At 55.1% G+C, this 15,884-nt stretch overlaps 3 protein-coding genes across 5 annotated transcripts in view; 2 read left to right on the top strand and 1 right to left on the bottom strand.

Annotated features, from left to right (window-relative positions):
• Positions 1 to 1,344, top strand: part of PIEZO1 (piezo type mechanosensitive ion channel component 1 (Er blood group)) — a 62,130-nt gene extending 60,786 nt beyond the window's left edge. For all 3 annotated transcript variants that reach the window (XM_077309621.1, XM_077309620.1, XM_077309619.1), the window contains one exon: positions 451 to 1,344. In XM_077309621.1, coding sequence (XP_077165736.1) covers positions 451 to 700 — 250 coding nt within the window. In that variant the 3' untranslated portion in view covers positions 701 to 1,344. The remainder of the gene's footprint in view (positions 1 to 450) is intronic.
• CTU2 (cytosolic thiouridylase subunit 2) lies at positions 1,282 to 8,429 on the bottom strand. Its single transcript, XM_077309625.1, has 15 exons — positions 8,328 to 8,429; positions 8,006 to 8,080; positions 7,081 to 7,159; positions 6,931 to 6,990; positions 6,250 to 6,310; positions 5,906 to 6,015; positions 5,427 to 5,713; positions 5,044 to 5,179; positions 4,747 to 4,878; positions 4,138 to 4,229; positions 3,449 to 3,552; positions 2,897 to 3,029; positions 2,731 to 2,800; positions 2,440 to 2,498; positions 1,282 to 2,103 (listed from the first exon to the last, which is right to left on the bottom strand). The coding sequence occupies exons 1-15, from the start codon at positions 8,390 to 8,392 to the stop codon at positions 2,040 to 2,042; spliced, it is 1,527 nt and encodes a 508-aa protein (XP_077165740.1). The 5' UTR covers positions 8,393 to 8,429; the 3' UTR covers positions 1,282 to 2,039.
• Positions 8,430 to 8,470: 41 nt separating this feature from the next.
• On the top strand, positions 8,471 to 15,425 carry RNF166 (ring finger protein 166). Its single transcript, XM_077309627.1, has 6 exons — positions 8,471 to 8,709; positions 10,418 to 10,574; positions 11,550 to 11,662; positions 11,864 to 11,978; positions 12,626 to 12,733; positions 14,134 to 15,425. Exons 1-6 carry the CDS (start codon positions 8,531 to 8,533, stop codon positions 14,197 to 14,199), a joined length of 738 nt encoding a protein of 245 aa, XP_077165742.1. The 5' UTR covers positions 8,471 to 8,530; the 3' UTR covers positions 14,200 to 15,425.
• The last annotated feature ends 459 nt before the right edge of the window (positions 15,426 to 15,884 follow it).

Genomic DNA, 15,884 nt, shown 5'->3' with positions numbered 1-15,884 from the left:
GCTTTTCTGGTTGGCCGACCTGTGGGGAGATGCTTATTTCCGTAATATCATGTGCCGGTTCTGTGCCACGTTTAATGTCTTTGATCACTTTGGGGGATGCTTGTTACTTGCACTGAAAATCAAACGGGGTGGAACAACAAAGCTTGAAAGGGTTTTAAATAATTTTTGTGCGGACCTTTGAGTTAGGGAACCAAGAGCTGGCTACCCAGATTTGAGTTTTCTCCAAAAGGGCCTTCCTGGTTGTAGCGTTGCTTTTTTTGGGGGGGGGGGGGATGCTCTGCCTTGGCTGCTGAAGAGATCCCAGGGCCACGGGCTGTTCCAGCCAGGACTGGAGTTTGGTGTCCAAACAGCTGAGCTTTGCAGCGGAATGGGCTGGTGTTTGAGGGGATGGGAGGGGGCTTTTTTCCCCAGCTCCCCCCCTCACGTTCTGCTTCTCCCCCTTCCTGGCAGCATCATGGGCCTCTATGTCTCCATCGTGCTGGTGATAGGCAAGTTCGTGCGCGGGTTCTTCAGCGAGATCTCCCACTCCATCATGTTCGAGGAGCTGCCGTGCGTGGACCGCATCCTCAAGCTGTGCCACGACATCTTCCTGGTGCGCGAGAGGGGGGAGCTGGAGCTGGAGGAGGAGCTCTACGCCAAGCTCATCTTCTTGTACCGCTCCCCAGAGACCATGATCAAGTGGACCCGGGAGAAGGACTGAGGCCCCTGCGGCAGGACTGGGCTGGTGCTGTGTTCAGGAGCCCTGCCTTTCCCCAGAGGGATCCGGGTCGGGTCGGGGAGGAAACGCACGCCAACCGTGGTTGGATCCTGAGACTGCCTCTTTCCTCCTCTTGCCTGGCTGAAGGTTTCATGGAGGGGCAGCCCCTGACCTCTGAGCCACGCCAGCGGCTGCCCTACTGCCCGGGGGAGGGGAGCAACACTCACGCTTTTGGAAAAAGACTTTTTTAAAATGGCCGTAGAAAGGGCAAGGTGTACGCCCCCCTCTCTGTGCCTTGCACTCCCTGGCCAGGACATTTGCAGCAGGAGGGGAAGTGGGGGAGGGGGTTGTCCCAGCAGGTCAGTCGAAACGGACTGTGGCGGGAGTCCCCTGTGGCTTGGAAGCCCACTGTGCGTTCACAGCAATAACCTGCTTCCGCCCCTCCGTGCTGGGGAGGGGGGTACCACCCTCCCCCTCCCCTTGGACCTCACAGAGCCTCCCTCCTCTCCAGGCGTGAGTGCCCAGGCACCGCTACATGCCAGCCTCCACTGCTGCAAACAAGGGGCAGCTGGACCCCACGGACACTTTTTCTAAGGAGCTGGTTTTATTTATACAGATCTATATAATAAAAATGAAAGTTTGCGTCTCTACAGCGTCCTGAATCCTACTAGGCTTAAACGCTCTGATACACACCGCCTCCCCTCCCCACCAAAAAAAACCCCTTTTCCTATGGTGATGCTTGACTTCCTTCTCACCCCCTTCTTTCTGTCTTCTTCTTCTCCTTTAGCTGGCGATTGGTGGGGCAGGCTGTCCTGTCAGCCTATACACGGCTGTAGGTGCCGCTGGATTTTTTTGCCTTGTTCATGATCTGTTTCCGCCCTTGGTGATTGGTGCCCATAGTCAGTCGCTGGTTTCTAAGGTCTTCCTTGAGCTGCTTCAGCCGTGTTTCCTTTGGGCCTTCCATTCAGTGGGTCGTTCTCACCAGAGGAGTTTATGGGGCAGCCTGCTGGTGTTCCTTCTGCAGACATGGCCCAACCATTGCAGTCTGTGCTTTTGGGTTTGTTGTCACATTTTCCATGAATTGTCTCATTTCGATTATGATCCCATGGTCTCCCAGAGTCTGCTGCAGGCATCGTATTTGGAAGGGCTCGAGTTTGTTTACATCAGGTTCTGTTCCCTATAGGAGGATCGGCAGGACCTTCCTGGAACTAGTGGGTGTGCCCTTCGGCAGTCCTGGGCAGCCATCCTGGATTCAAAATAATTTATTTGCTTTAGAAAAGAGTCATGAAAACAGAAACAGAAAGTCCAAAGCCGTTTTCACCCAGCAGGGTCGGTGCTTGGCTCAGTCCGGAAGGTCCTCCTCGTCCTCCAGGAGGAACTCTTGGATCTCTTGCTTCATTGCGGCCCTGCAAGGGGGAAGGGAGAGAAAACACACCTGAGAAGGAACAGCCCCGCTTGGCGGGTGGCTCCAAAACCCACCGGTGAGGACCCGACCGGAATGCTTTCTGCATTCTGCTGGGCCTGAAGGATGTCAGGCAGTGCCCCACCCCACCTCACCAGGCCTAGCCTTTGGGTCAGAACTTCAGCTTGCAAAGTGCCTGAGCTGCGTTCCCTCACTCCTTTAGTCTGCAGGGAGCTAGGTGAATTCCCGGGGAAGGGGGAAGGAAAGCATCTGGGGGGGGGCTTCTCTAAAGGGCTGCAGGGCCCCCTCCCTCCTCCTCCGCCTTTCTCTGGTCTTGTACCTGCGTTGCCGGTGTTCAGCCTCAGCGTGGACATATGGCGGAAGAGGCTCCAGGCAGGTCTGCAAAAGGAAAGCGAGTCCAAGAATGGTGGCAAAGAGAGACAGAACCCCTGGAGCAAACCTGGCCATGGAGCCCCCCCATGTCTTGTCTGGTAAGCGTGACGCTGGAGGAAGGGACCACCCCCTCTCCCCACAGGGCCTCCACTGGGGCACCCACAGCCAGGCAATTTCCCTCCGAGCTGAACTTCCACCTTCAGGAACGCAGCCCCATCCTGCCCCACTCCATGCTTACCATGTCTTTGACGGTCAGCTGGCAGCTGTAGCACAGCAAAGGGAGAAACGGGGCCTGGGGCGGCATGGCTCTGTGGACCAAAGAACGAGAGGCAGGTGACTTTGTCCCCCCAGGACCACCCCTCACTCTCCACCCCCAAGGCTGATTTCCATCTGGAGCCCCTTACCCTGCCCTCAGGAAGCTCCTGCAACAGCCTGTCTGGTTCGGGGGCCCCCCGCAGCAGCCGCTCCCAGCAGATGGTGGCTGCTTTTGGCAGAGCTCTTCGGACAGCAGCGTGGACTGCAAGGCGGAGCCGTCGACTGCAAGAGAGGCCAAGTTAGCACTGTGACGGTCCTGCTCTGTTCTCAGGAGCCAGAGGTGGCCAGCAGCTAGCGCTGGATTGGCTCCCCTTGGTAATCAAGAGTGATTTTGTGCCTTCACACCCTGGAGGAACTGTTGAGCCTCCCACAAGCCAATGAGGGAGTCCGCACGCCTTCTACATGGGTCCCCCCCCCCCCCATCTTGTGTAATCTCTGTGAGCCGCTTATCAGGAAATGGCTTTGCAGAACCCCAGGGATGGACGGACAGACTGACTGCAGCTTGGTACAGAGAAGGGAACTGGTGGTCCTGCTTGGAGCTGGACTGGGAAAGAACTAGCCGGTCTTTTGGTTCCCCCCTTTCTCCACTGCCTCCACCAGGCACTGCCAGCCTCCCCCCCCCTCACGCCACCCCCACATACCGACATTGGTGTCAAGGTGACAGAGGCACAAGAGGCAGCGCTCGGGTTCTGCCTCTCCGCATCCGGCAGCATCTCGAGGTGTCGTCCCGAGTTTCTCGCCTGTCCTGCAGAACGACCGGAGAGGGTTAGCATGCAGTGCCCCGTTTTTGACAGAGTCTCTGGACCCCAAAGTTGGCGAAGGCAGCTGGAAACCTTGCCAGTGTTGCCTGATCATCTCAAGAGTGGGAAAGGACGCTGGACGTGACTTCCATGCCCTGCAGAATAAGCTGCCCCGCAGCCCCAGCCTACGTTGGCGCAACAGGCAGCTCTGCTCGACATTCTCTGTCAAAGCTGGGAATCGGTGCCCACAGCACTGCTTACAAGCTCTGCAAGCAGAAACAGCCTGGCAAAAGGCAGGTTGGCATGGGAGGGGCAGTGGCTCAGTGGGAGAGCCTCTGCTTGGAACACAGAAGATCCCAAGTTCAATCCCAGCACCTCCAGGTAAAAGGTCCTGTCAGGAGGTGATGGGAGAGACCTCTGCCTCGGACCCTGGGGAGCCGCTGCCCATCTGAGTAGACGATACGACAAAAAGACTGATTCTGTATAAATTAGCTTCATTTTCAAGAGTGCTCGTGGTAAGGAACCTTGACAAACCTGCACACTCCCCCCCCTCTCCCCAGGAAGATGCTCCGGTTAAGGGGGACCCTCACCGGTAGACCGTGCTGACGGTAGAGGGGAATTCCAACTGCAGCTTGTAGAGGAAGCTCTCGATCAAGCGGTGGATACTCGCTCGGTCAGAGGCCTGTGGGGAGGGAAGGAAACAAGGCAACTCTGTTCTTCCAGAAGGGGTGGCAGCTCCAGAAGCCCAGCCCCTCCCTCTTTCTTCACTTTCAACTTGAGGCGACTCACGCATGGATCCCAAAAAAATAACAAAATATCTCCCAACGTTAAAAATGTAAGGCCCTACTAAGTGAGTTAGACTGTTGGACAGATTTTTCTCAAGACAAACTCTCAGCATAAAACTGATGCCGAAGTAAAGCCGGTGAGATCGCCTAACCAACGCAAGGGATCAGCACAAGGAAAGCTCTCTCCCTGGTGCTAGATCCCCTAAGGCAGGGGTAGTCAACCTGTGGTCCTCCAGATGTTCATGGATTACAATTCCCAGGAGCCCCTGCCAGCATTTGCTGGCAGGGGCTCATGGGAATTGTAGTCCATGAACATCTGGAGGGCCACAGGTTGACTACCCCTTCCCTAAGGCACCCAGAGCAGCGGCTGACCTTGAGTTTTGACGCAGAGCTGCCTTCCACACCCCCCCTTACTTTGGTATCCAGCGAGGGCGTGAAGACAGCCGGCACCCCGAAGAGGCGGTTATAGAAGGCGATCTCCTTGGCAGAATACTCCCGCATGGGGCGTAACATGAGGACGTCACCATACCGGCTGTCCGAAAAGCCCTGGGAGGGGAGGGAGAAAAAGACGGGCCGTGGATAGGAGCACAGGCCGGAGCGGCTTCTGCAGGGGCTGAAGGGGGTCAAGTGGAGCTCGGGAGGCTGGGCCGGCTGGACAGGGACCAAAGAGCAGCCAGAAGGAAAGGCCAGGAAGGGGAAGGCTCTTCTCACCGTGTCTCCCGCAAGGAAGGCCCCCCGGCCCAGGCAGAGGTTGGTCAGCAGCTTGACAGCCACACGGGTGCAGCTGTCCCCCATCATCACTTTGGTGTAGCCATTTGTCCGGGCCACGTGCAGGATCAGGTGGGTCCTGCAGAGGAAGGCAGTTTCTAGCTCCTGCAGAGGCCCAACAGTTTGACACTCTATCCCCACCCACCCCCAACCACAGAGGCAGCAGGGCAAGTGACGGTCCCACTGCCACAGCCGCCCACAGCTCAGCTCGGCTGTATCTAAAGCATGTCTCAGCTTGGCCCCACCCTGCAGGCCACGCCTGTGAGCAACTCCTCCGCCAGCCCTCCGGGGGAGGGGTGGTCTCTCTGGACAGCCGCAAAACGCACCGGAGCGTCTGCAGGAGTTCCTCCTTGGCAGTTAGCGTCTTCACTGCTCTGAAGAGGTGGGTCAGTTCTGCCGTGTGTGAGATGGACACAGGCCCTGGGACCTCTGCTGCCTCCTTCCCAGCAGGGCACTGTATGCTAAGCTCAGAGAGCTGGCTTGGCAGAGAGGTCCTGGCCCTTTCACTCTGTTGCTGCCGTATGAAGCCATCCACAGCCTCCTTGTAGCTCTGGCCTTCATCTGTGGCACTGTGGGATATGGAGTGCAAGACGGAGCCAGGAAGGTCAAACGCCTGCCAAAGGACAAGGGAGGCCCCAGTCAGCTGCCATAGAAGCACCGGTAGCCTCAGAAGTGAGGTGGGTGAGTTCCACTACTAATGAGCTAAACCGAGCTTAGCAGAGCTTGCAAGACGGAGAAGCTCCAGCAGAAAGGAGGGAGGAGGCTGAAACTGACAGCCCTGCTTCCCAACAGGTGTCTTGCTTACCTCCTCCAAGTGCACCAGATGAAAAGGAAAGCCGGTAGCTTTCAGGATCATCTCCACCTGACTGTGGACCTCTCGTCTCTTCTCAAGGTTCTGTCCACACACAGCTCCTTCTACACAGCAAGAAAAATGTGCCAGGAAGATTAGAGGGCAACCCAAGGACAGCTTGCCTAGCCCCAGGGCAGCCACAATCCTGGCTACCAAATTTGGGAAAGGAGCAAAATGTGTGTGTAAACACACATATAAACACAGAGAGAGACGTATATCTTAAGTCAGACCCTCCCAGTCCCAACCGACTGTCCCGGCACGACCAGCCTTCCCTCTCCCAAGGGCAGAACAGGTATTACCGTCAACAAAGATGATGCCTGGCTTGAAGCGGAGCTTCTTGGCTGCTTCCCGACTCAGGCCCTGGGAAGCAAGAGGCAAGGCTGGGTCAAGAATATGAAAGACGGTCGCTGGGCATCTAACAGTACAAGCTGGGCACTGCAAGCGTTCGATATTCCATGGAAGCAGGTCATCAGGTCCCCAGAAGCAATGAATCAGGGTCACAGCACCTAAGGGACCCTCTGTTCATTTGGAAGCCCCAAGGCCCCTGCTGTGGTTTTCTGACCTGAGCACTGGACGTTCACAGTCACACAAACACCCTTTCAAATGCAGGCAGGGCAGGCAGATCTAGCCTACCTGCCTCCCTCCCCCCACACACAAATAGGGCAAAGTTTTTATCCCCTTTCTGTTCATTGGGTACCTTTAGTTTCTACTAAACCCCTACTTTTCAGAGGTTTTCAACTTGGGTCCTTTCTAATCATGTCTTGCCTCCAACCTCTCCTGCAGATCAGGGCAGCAATCCAGTTTTAGATTACAGAAACACAACATTTTAGAACTCTGCCTGAAAACCAACCTGTCAGGGAGCCAGGCAAATGGGAATGAGCTGCTATGTCTAGGAATACCCCCCCCCCCCCATTTTGAGAATCCAGCCCTGACTGGGTCTTTCAACTGACCAGCCACTGCTAGGCACCACAGGCAGATACCTCTTGGACTTGTCGCACCATTGCACTGGAGGCGGGTCCACCCGAAAATGCAAGGAGAACCTGCAGCAAAGAAGGAATGCACCAAAAGGTCACTGCAAATGGTCCTTGTCACTTCTAGACACCTTTCCCACTGCCAAAAAATAATCAGACCTTCTCTCCAGGGAAAATGCAGCGATTTTTTCCAAGTGTGGCACGGAACTTGTGGACAAAGTAATCCTTGAAACAGGCCCTACAATCAAAGGGTAAACTTGTAAAAAATTAAACCTCTAAAATAATTCTCAGCATAGGCTAAAGCCATCTACAAATCAACGGGACAGGGGGGGGCATGCCAAACTTTTATGGACAAGCATTGGTAGTGATAAATTTAGGCAACCCCTGCCCCTCACAATGACTTTTCCTGACAGCCAGCAGAATCAAGAACTGTTTTACAGTACCCATCCAGGCCTGAAGATAAAATCCCAATTTCTCTATTGAGCCCTTCTCAACTTTTTTACTGTTGAGAAGCTCCTGAAACATTCTTCGGATTTTGAGAAACCCCAGAAGTGGCGCAACTGTGCACATGCCACCTGGGGCCCCTCTCCTTCCTACGCCATCCAGGCCCATCACTGGTCCTTTTCTGAGGGGGGATCAATATGATAATATATGGTCCTATCACCTAATAAATGTGATAACACATTTTAAAAACAAATAAAAAACTTAAGTCCCGCCCATTGAGGACACCCTTCCAGGGCTGTCGTGACACCTCAGGGTTCCTCAAAACCTTGGTTGAGGAACCTGCCTCAGGGAAGCCGCCCATGGCAAACGGACATTCTAGGCCGGGGGTAGTCAATCTGCGGCCCTCCAGATGTCCATGGACTACAATTCCCAGGAGCCCCCTGCCAGCATTCGCTGGCAGGGGCTCCTGGGAATTGTAGTCCATGGACATCTGGAGGGCCGCAGTTTGACTACCCCTGAAGGAGGGGGCTGTCGGCTGCTGGAGGCAAGGCTTTCGTGAAGTTCTGTGCGTCGTGTGCCGGCTCTGAGCTCCAGGCCCCTGTGCCCAATTCCCACTGCACCTGCCGCCCCTTAGGCTTACTTGCAAAAGGCATCTCCGACCCGGATGACCAACACGGGAGCCCCCTCTCTGCACTTCACGCACTTCGCAGGGCGGCTGTGGAAAGAGGAAGGAAAGATCGGGTCACAAGGCGGAGACTCCATAAAGGGGGCACCTGCATTGTGGCTAAAGGCACCGCTGCGCTCCCACTCTTTTGCCATAGTCGACATTCCTCGTTGGATGTTTATGCTTCCTTCCCGATCTCCGCCTCCCTCATCCCTCCGCCTCGGCGCGGTCCCGCGGCAGGGAGTCCCGCCGGTGCCGGGGGGCGTGGCCTGTCCCCGCCCCGTCCCCGCCCACTCACCCTCCCGAGGGCGCCCGCGCGGCCGGCCCTTCGCCGCAGCCCCCGCCGCCGCCGGCGTCGCACATCCCGGCCGGGCCCCGCCGCCGCACTTCCGGCGCGCTGGCGTGACGTAGCGCGGCGCGGCTTCCGGGCGGCTTCCGGGTCGCGGGCGGGTGACGCGCAGGGCGGCGCCGCCCTCCGCTTCCGCCCGGGCCGCCGTCTCCATGGCGGCCGCGATGTTCCGCAGCCTGCTGGTGTCGGCGGGGGGGTCCCGCGAGGCCCCCTCCCCCTCCCCCTCCGCCCCCCCGCAGCCCGAGGGCGCCGCGCTCGAGGCCCAGTTCAGCTGCCCCATCTGCCTCGAGGTCTTCCAGCGCCCCGTCCGCGTCGCCCCCTGCAGGCACACGTGAGCCACCGCCGGGGGGGGAGAGGGAGGGGGGGCGCGCTCCCGCCACAACAGCCCCGCGAGGTGGGCCAGGGCGGCTCTGCCCCAAGGCCGGCGGGGAAGGCAGCCCGGAGGGCCGGTTGGCCTCCTCCCCAGGGGCAGCACCTGGGGCAGGTGAATGGATCGGGGCCTCCAGAAGGGGAAGCCGCCCCAGAGAGCCCCGCCCGCGGACCACGGGGCTCTTCACAGGGGGCCCGAAGGGGGCTTTTGGGGGGGCTGGTGGGGTGCAAGCGCAAGAGGCACTGCAGGGAGAACTGTGATTGATGGCAGTGAATAGCCTTCAGCATCTCACCGGGCCCAGAGATAAAGACTTAGACATCAATATGAAAACAACCAACTTTGGGGTCGAATCTCCCTTTAGATGAGCCCAGCTAGATATTCTGCAGCTGGGCTGGGAAAATGGACATGAGCTGTGGGACAAATATGAGAGCTCTGATGAACTAGGAAGAAGGGCAGGGGCCCCCTGGTTTCCATTCTCCTACTTCCTTTTGGCTGAGCCCCCTCAGTGGCAGGGTGCTAAGCGGATGACACGCCAGATAACCCTCTCCTGGCATTGCTTTTTGTTGCCAGTCCCCAACTGTTTGTTCTGTGTCAGCCCTGCCTTGCCTCTCTAATGCAGACTGGGGGAGTCGTGAGCAAGGATTGTGTCAGTCATATATTCTATACAGCCCCTTGCACCACACTGGTGCCGTAAATGTAAATTTGTATTAGTAATAACAGGGTTTATAACCAACAGATTCCCCTTTGACAAGTAGTGGGAACGCCCCCCCCCCACACACACACACAGTCCTTTCCTCATCTATCCCTCCTGTGAAGTCATCTGGAGAAGAGAGTTCGTTTGCTGGCTAAGATATAGACATGCAGGAGGCCCATCTCGAAAAGCATGCAATACAAGGGAAGTGCCCAGGGCCAGAGGCACAAAGAACATAAGACTGGCCAGTTAGCTGTTTGGGTTCAGTTGAACTCTGTGGAAAAGTCAGCTTGTTAGCAAGTGGTGCGCTAGGCTGCCTTCCGTTCCCTCAGGTCCATTCCCAGCCTTGTAATTACCCTACAAGGGCCTCTTCCACTGCCTGGAAACTTAGAGCTCTGATCCTGCAGGCGTAAAAATTCCTAGGGTGCAAGCCATTTGCGACCTTGAAACCCATTATCTGGCCTCTCAGGGTCATTGCTCAGATCCCTGTAGCCTCTGGCCCAGTGAGCAGAGATAGCAGTTTCCTCAGGGACGCACAGGCGTGCGGATTACCTTCTCTGCTTGCGGCGTTTGATAGTTCTCAAGGGCAGAAGACAATGAGCAAACAGGTGGGCCTGCTCCGGGGTTCTCCTCTCTAGTGCACTGCAGCCTTCAGGACACAATAACATGCTCCAATTGTGATGCAGGAAACTTCTGCGGACTTGGATGCTGCACAGTCGCCTTCTTGGATATATCCAAACATGACGCCAAGGATAGAACACCCTGTGGCAGTACAGGCTGCATCAAGAGTGTTGGGAGAAGTATCCTCAGAGGCACCTCCATATTTTGGTTCTCCGCTTCCCTGCAGATTTCCCAGCATCCCTCTCTGTCCTGGAGAGGGATACCCCCAGACTCCATGTTAAATTTCTTGGCAGTGCAAGGATGGGTGTGCATGTTTCTTAGTAGGTAAACAGCATCAAGTCTTGATCTCCTTTCCAGATTCTGCGGAGAATGCCTGCAGCCCTGCCTCCAGGTACCGTCTCCCCTTTGCCCGCTCTGCCGCATGCCCTTTGACCCCAAAAAGGTGGAGAAGGCCTCCAGTGTGGACAAACAGCTGTCATCCTACAAGGCCCCCTGCCGGGGCTGCACCAAGAAGGTACCCCTGAGAGCCGTTTGCAAGTGAAGTGGATGCAGATCTGTACCAGGTTTAGACTAGGAGGAAGTGGTTGGGGTGGCTTAGTGGGTTTAGGGCTCTGCCTCTCGAGTGGGTAAAGCTTGACCCCAGAAAGAGCAGCGCACAATAGCATCTGCGGAGTGAGAGTTAAAAATACCAGGCCCGCTGTTAAAAAATCAGCTCATTTTAACTCAATAAATACTTTGTAAATCTGTTGCACTTTTGACTTTCTGCTACAACAGAAGAGCATGTTGGACTTATAGGAGGCAGAAAAGAGGTTGACCCATCTACTGAAAAGATGCTCAGACCTGGTTTCAGGTTTATCAGAGTGTTCATGGATTTCAAAAAGCGGATGTAGAAAGAATTCCTTCTTTACCAGAATCCCCGGAGAGATGTAGCCAATTGGTATAAAGTGCTGAATCAGATGAAGCAGTGGTGTGACTTGGTATAAAGCAGTTTGTTATCATATGGAGGCAAAAAAAAGAAATCCTTTTTCCTCCTATCAACATCCATTCCTTCCGGCAAGGGCTTCTTTGCAATCCACTGCAGTTTGTAGCTTGGCTCACTTATGCAAAACATCTCTTTCTGTACCTCACCTGCTTGCTGTTCATGGTCTGTAGTGCTGTAGTTGTGCAAGGTAACGGTCAGGTGGTTAATTATCGGCAGGAATTTGGAGTCGATCTAAGAGTAGGCAAGCACTGTCGTAGGAGCCGGAAAGCAGGAAGCCAGACCATTTTGCTCTGATAGGGAGACCAAAATGAGCACCACTGCTGGGATGGAGTTTGCTCCCCATGTATCTCACCAGTGATTTCCCTCATCTCTCTTCCTTTGTTGGTACATCTTTATTTATGCTTTTGTGTGTTGTTCCTCCCCCCTCAAAAAAGGCGACCGTGGGGTGGGCATTTAAAAAGCTTGAAGATGAGGCTCCTGGACCCAATCCTCCTCCTTGTCTTCCAGGTGACACTAGCGAAAATGAGGTCGCACGTCACGTCCTGTGCTAAGGTTCAGGAACAGATGGCCAACTGTCCAAAGTTTGTTCCCGTTGTCCCGACTTCCCAGCCCATTCCCAGGTATTAATTTCTCCCCCGGCTGGAGCACCAGATCAGGCCGCGCTTTCAAGGTTCACACTCTCAGAGGTGTAGGGGGGTGGCTCCTTTCGAAAAGACGCTTTCGCCAGCTGCCCAAGAGTGCTTGTCTTCCGGGTGACCCTTCCAGGTCCCTCCTCCTCGTGCGCGCGCTCTCTCTCTCTCTCTCTCCCTCCCCCTTTGCAGCAATATCCCAAACCGATCCACGTTTGTGTGTCCTTATTGTGGAGCGCGGAATTTGGACCAGCAGGAGCTGGTGAAGCACTGCATGGAAAACCACCGCAATGACGCCAACAAAGTGGTGAGTAGTGGCAGGCACCCTTGTCCCTGAAAGCCCACAAGAGCTGGGGAGGGAATGCTGCGGTGGTGGAGGAGGGGGGGGGTCCCTGTGCCCACCCTCCCGATGCTGGTGCTGTGAGATTGCTGAAGCTCCCAGACCATGAGCCATAAATATACACTTGGCTCAACTCCTCTGCAGATGCAGACCTGGGGAGACCAGGAGGGCCAATGAACTGTGACAGCCAGTGTGTGTCTGAATCCATTCCCCATACAGAGCTGAGAGTCAGCTGTTCACACATGTGGTTGGTCCAGCCTCATGCTGTTAGTGGCACATACTCTCGATGTTGGTGCAGGGCCACGTTTAGAACCACAGTCAGATAACTGCTTGAGCTAATGTGGATTTCATGGAGAAGGGGGCTTGAGACTCGCATGGGGGAATGCCGTCTGAGGCACGCTGGGGCCCAAGGGATTGTCTTCTGCTCCTCAGTCAGGATTCTGCAGGGGGTGGCCAGTTTGTTGCTCCTTGGAATGGTGGACAGGCAGCATCCCCGTGGCTTAGTCCTCCTTGTTTTCCTAAGCGGTTACATCAGCAAGGCGTATGCAGACTGTGTGTCCCCCTGATGCTTTTATCCAGTCCTGTTTCCCCCCCGCCCACCCTGGGTGCTCCAGGTCTGTCCTGTCTGCTCAGCCATGCCTTGGGGCGACCCCAGCTACAAGAGTGCCAACTTCCTGCAGCATCTTCTCCACCGGCACAAGTTCTCCTATGACACATTTGTGGTGAGCTCTGTTGGGAGGGGAGGCTGGGTTGCCGAAAGTCCTGCATGGATGTCCAGTTACCGGGGGGGGGGGGGGGGCGCTGTTGCTTCTCTTGTTTACGGACCGAACCTGCAGTGGCTGATGGGCGAAGGGGAAAGTAGATTTGTCCCTGAAAAACAAGCGTCTTCTGCTTCGAAGCCCAGCCAGGCATTCCTTCTCCCTGCTCCTAAAAGGCTCCGTCCCTTGAGGTGAGCTGGAATAATGCTTTCAGACAGAGCCACGTGTCTTTGCGCATGAATGAGTGAGTGGCTTGGCTTGGCTTCCATTCCCCCCCAGGCTGTCGTGCACAACTTGAGAGGCTAAGCGCCTGTGTGCCCCCCCCTCCCCCGCCAAGTCATGCAGACCGGCTGTAACTTAGGTAGGCCCAAGGGCCACACCTGACCTACGGACTGTTGGAGAGCTTTGTAGGAGCATCAGCCTGTAGCAGGGGAGGTGCCCTGACACCGGAAGGAGGACAGAGCCACAGTGCAGCCCAAAGCAGGCCAAGACTCAGCCACGGACCTCAGGCCACACCACTGGCCCTCCACTGAGCCATAGGCAGGGCTGTGATCGCCTGGCTGTAACCGTGTCTCTGTTCTCAGCAGCCATGCATGGACAAGGAATCTCCCGTGGAGGTCTCTTTTCAAGCCACCCTTTCCCACAGGGGCTAAATTGCTATTGAGCTTCTGCGGTGGTCCTGTGCGTTGCCCACTTTGGAACGCAGCATCCTGATGCACGAAGCTGCCTTGTAGGGAATCCGATCATAAGCCGGCATTGTCTACTCAGGCTGGCAGTCTCAGGCATTGTCCTCTCAGGCAGGCAGGATCACCAGCCTGATCCGTGTAACTGGAGATGCTGGGGGGTCAGCCTGGGACTTCCTGCATGGCTAGCGGATGCTTTGCCACAGAGCCACGGCAGTCATCCACATCCTACATATTTAAATGTTTGTATCCTCCCGTTTCCCCCCCTCATCCCCGAAAGGGCTGTTCAAGTTGGTTTATCATACTGGCTCATCATGCTTTCTTACAGAAATATTTGCAGTTTTTTAAAATGCTGTTGGGTTCTCAACCATCAGAGGGGAGGTAGCCGGTCTGGGCACACCTCCTCCCAGCCTGCAGCCGCCCTGTATTCCGGGTGTCAGCGGAGAGTTTTGCCTGAGTCACCTGGGAAAAGCCCTTTGCGTTGCTTGTCACTAATTTCTGAGCCAGGTTTGGAGCCCCAGGTGAGGCTTCCTGGGGTAGCAAAGGGCTTGAGACGGCCATACTACGCAGGTATTGCATAAAATTGGAGGGGGCAGGATAAGCCAGCTCCCCACCCCACCCTACACACACACACACATTGTGTCCTTCTTCTCAAGACTGTGTCCTTCTTCTTGCTTTCAGGATTACAGCATTGATGAAGAAGCAGCTCTGCAGGCAGCTCTGGCCCTTTCCCTCTCCGAGAACTGAAGACAGCTGCCTGGGGGCAGCTTGGAACAGTTGCAGGGTCCTTTCTGCCGGCCCCTTCCCTTCCTCCCAGCGGGGGGGCCCAGTGCTCGTACTTCCCTCGGCCTCAGCCAGCCTGTGTCTTCGGCTTCCATCTTGCCACGCTGGAGCTGAGCAGAACCTTCCTTCGTTTTTCAGAGCCAAGAGGTGAGCGATCCCGATGCGCCGGCTGGCTGGACAGGGGAGCGCAAAGGTTGCCGCGCCACCCGGTTTGTACTGTGGGGTGGATGTTCCGTGTCTGCGTGTGGAGGGTATATTTTATTAGGATGCTTTTAATAAGACTTGCAAACCATGGGCCCTCATTCCATTCGCTGTTTACATAGCAACAATGCATTTTGTGGGGAATTCTCTAGATTTCTTTTCTCTTTTTTAAACCAACAGCGTGTTAGTTCATTTGGGGTTTTTTACCTTTAAAAAACGAGTGTGGGGCACTAAACTTCACAAAAGTGATTCTTGTGTTCTTGGCCTGCTGTTGCCCTCGAGGCAAGGAGCAGCCCTGGACTAAATTCCGGGGGGGGGGGAGATGCTGATGAGCATTCCAGGAAACCCCCAAGAAGAAGAGGGCGCTGTGAGCTCTCTTCTCTTTCCTCCCTTCACCCCCCCCTCCTCCAACTGGCCTCGCTTATTTTGTACTGGCTTTTGTGATACTCTAGAGATTCTTGCGTGTTTTTTTTCTACATCTCTCAACGTGATAATATCCTTTTCACATTTTATAGAGAAAAGAAAAACAAAGCAGTTAACTCTTGATATTGCAATATCTGTGTTTGACTAGGAACAATAGTATTTTTATGGAGCATTATTTTTTAAAGTATATTTTTTAAAGAAAAAAACAGCATGGGTTCAAGAACTTCAGTCGGGTCAGGGGGATATGCTGGGACCTGGGGCAGAGGAGGGGGCTTCCTTTTAACCACCCACCAATGGAACTCTGGCTCTGTTTTTTTGTTGGGGGGGTGTGTGTTTCTTTCCCCGTAAGGAAAAGAAAGAAAGGTCTTTGTTGAACTGGCCTTCTCTGAAACTCTTTTTCTCCACGTAATAATTGTTTCTTTTTAGAAGCTAGAGAGATGTGAGACCATTTCAGGTGGTCATAAGCTCTGTTAGAGCCACTGCCACGAAATGTGTTGTCCAGGAGTTACACCATTGAGTCAGTGGCTCTTGAGTAGACTTGATGGAAATAAAAACTGTGAATAAGTTGCAGTGTCTCTGTGTGTGTCTCTCCCTCCTGACAGCTTGAAGGTCTCTTTTAATTGGCAGAGGCTGGCCTGAGCTCGACGGGGCTGACAGTTCAGCCACTGCTGGGTGCTAAATCCAGGTATCCCAACGCCCAGAGCCGGGAAAGACAAGGAGTGACGCCTCATTTCTAGCTGCCCTTTCTAAGAAAAGAAAAGCACAGGGCTCAGGTTCTGCACACCCCCCTCTGTGAGAAGTTTGTCTGAAACTGAAGAACTGCTGATGAATCGCCTCACCTCTCCCATGCAGCACCTGAGATGGCAAGAGGGGGGGGGGGAGGTCTCCAACGGGGACGGCCCTGCATAGGCTGAGTGGGTGAGTGGACTGCAGTTCAACGGTCATCCTCCAAGGGTTCATTTGGGGACCCAAAGGTGATTTTGTGTGTCTGTGCCGTCAGCCCATGGCTTTGTGAACTCAGAGGC

Source organism: Paroedura picta, chromosome 14, assembly GCF_049243985.1.
Source record: "Paroedura picta isolate Pp20150507F chromosome 14, Ppicta_v3.0, whole genome shotgun sequence".
Classification (NCBI taxonomy): domain Eukaryota; kingdom Metazoa; phylum Chordata; class Lepidosauria; order Squamata; family Gekkonidae; genus Paroedura; species Paroedura picta.
This window is presented reverse-complemented; position numbering and strand designations above follow the sequence as displayed.

Bases quoted from the DNA above. Each gene is read 5' to 3' on its own strand.
- CTU2 (XM_077309625.1), bottom strand. From the start codon at position 8,392: ATGTGCGACGCCGGCGGCGGCGGGGGCTGCGGCGAAGGGCCGGCCGCG. The intron at 8,081-8,327 runs GTGAGTGGGCGG...CTCTTTCCACAG, and splicing joins GCGCGGGCGCCCTCGGGAGG to CCGCCCTGCGAAGTGCGTGA. The intron at 6,991-7,080 runs GTCTGATTATTT...TCTTTGCTGCAG, and splicing joins GCATTTTCCCTGGAGAGAAG to GTTCTCCTTGCATTTTCGGG.
- RNF166 (XM_077309627.1), top strand. From the start codon at position 8,531: ATGGCGGCCGCGATGTTCCGCAGCCTGCTGGTGTCGGCGGGGGGGTCC. The intron at 11,663-11,863 runs GTATTAATTTCT...CCCCCTTTGCAG, and splicing joins ACTTCCCAGCCCATTCCCAG to CAATATCCCAAACCGATCCA. The intron at 12,734-14,133 runs GTGAGCTCTGTT...TCTTGCTTTCAG, and splicing joins TCTCCTATGACACATTTGTG to GATTACAGCATTGATGAAGA.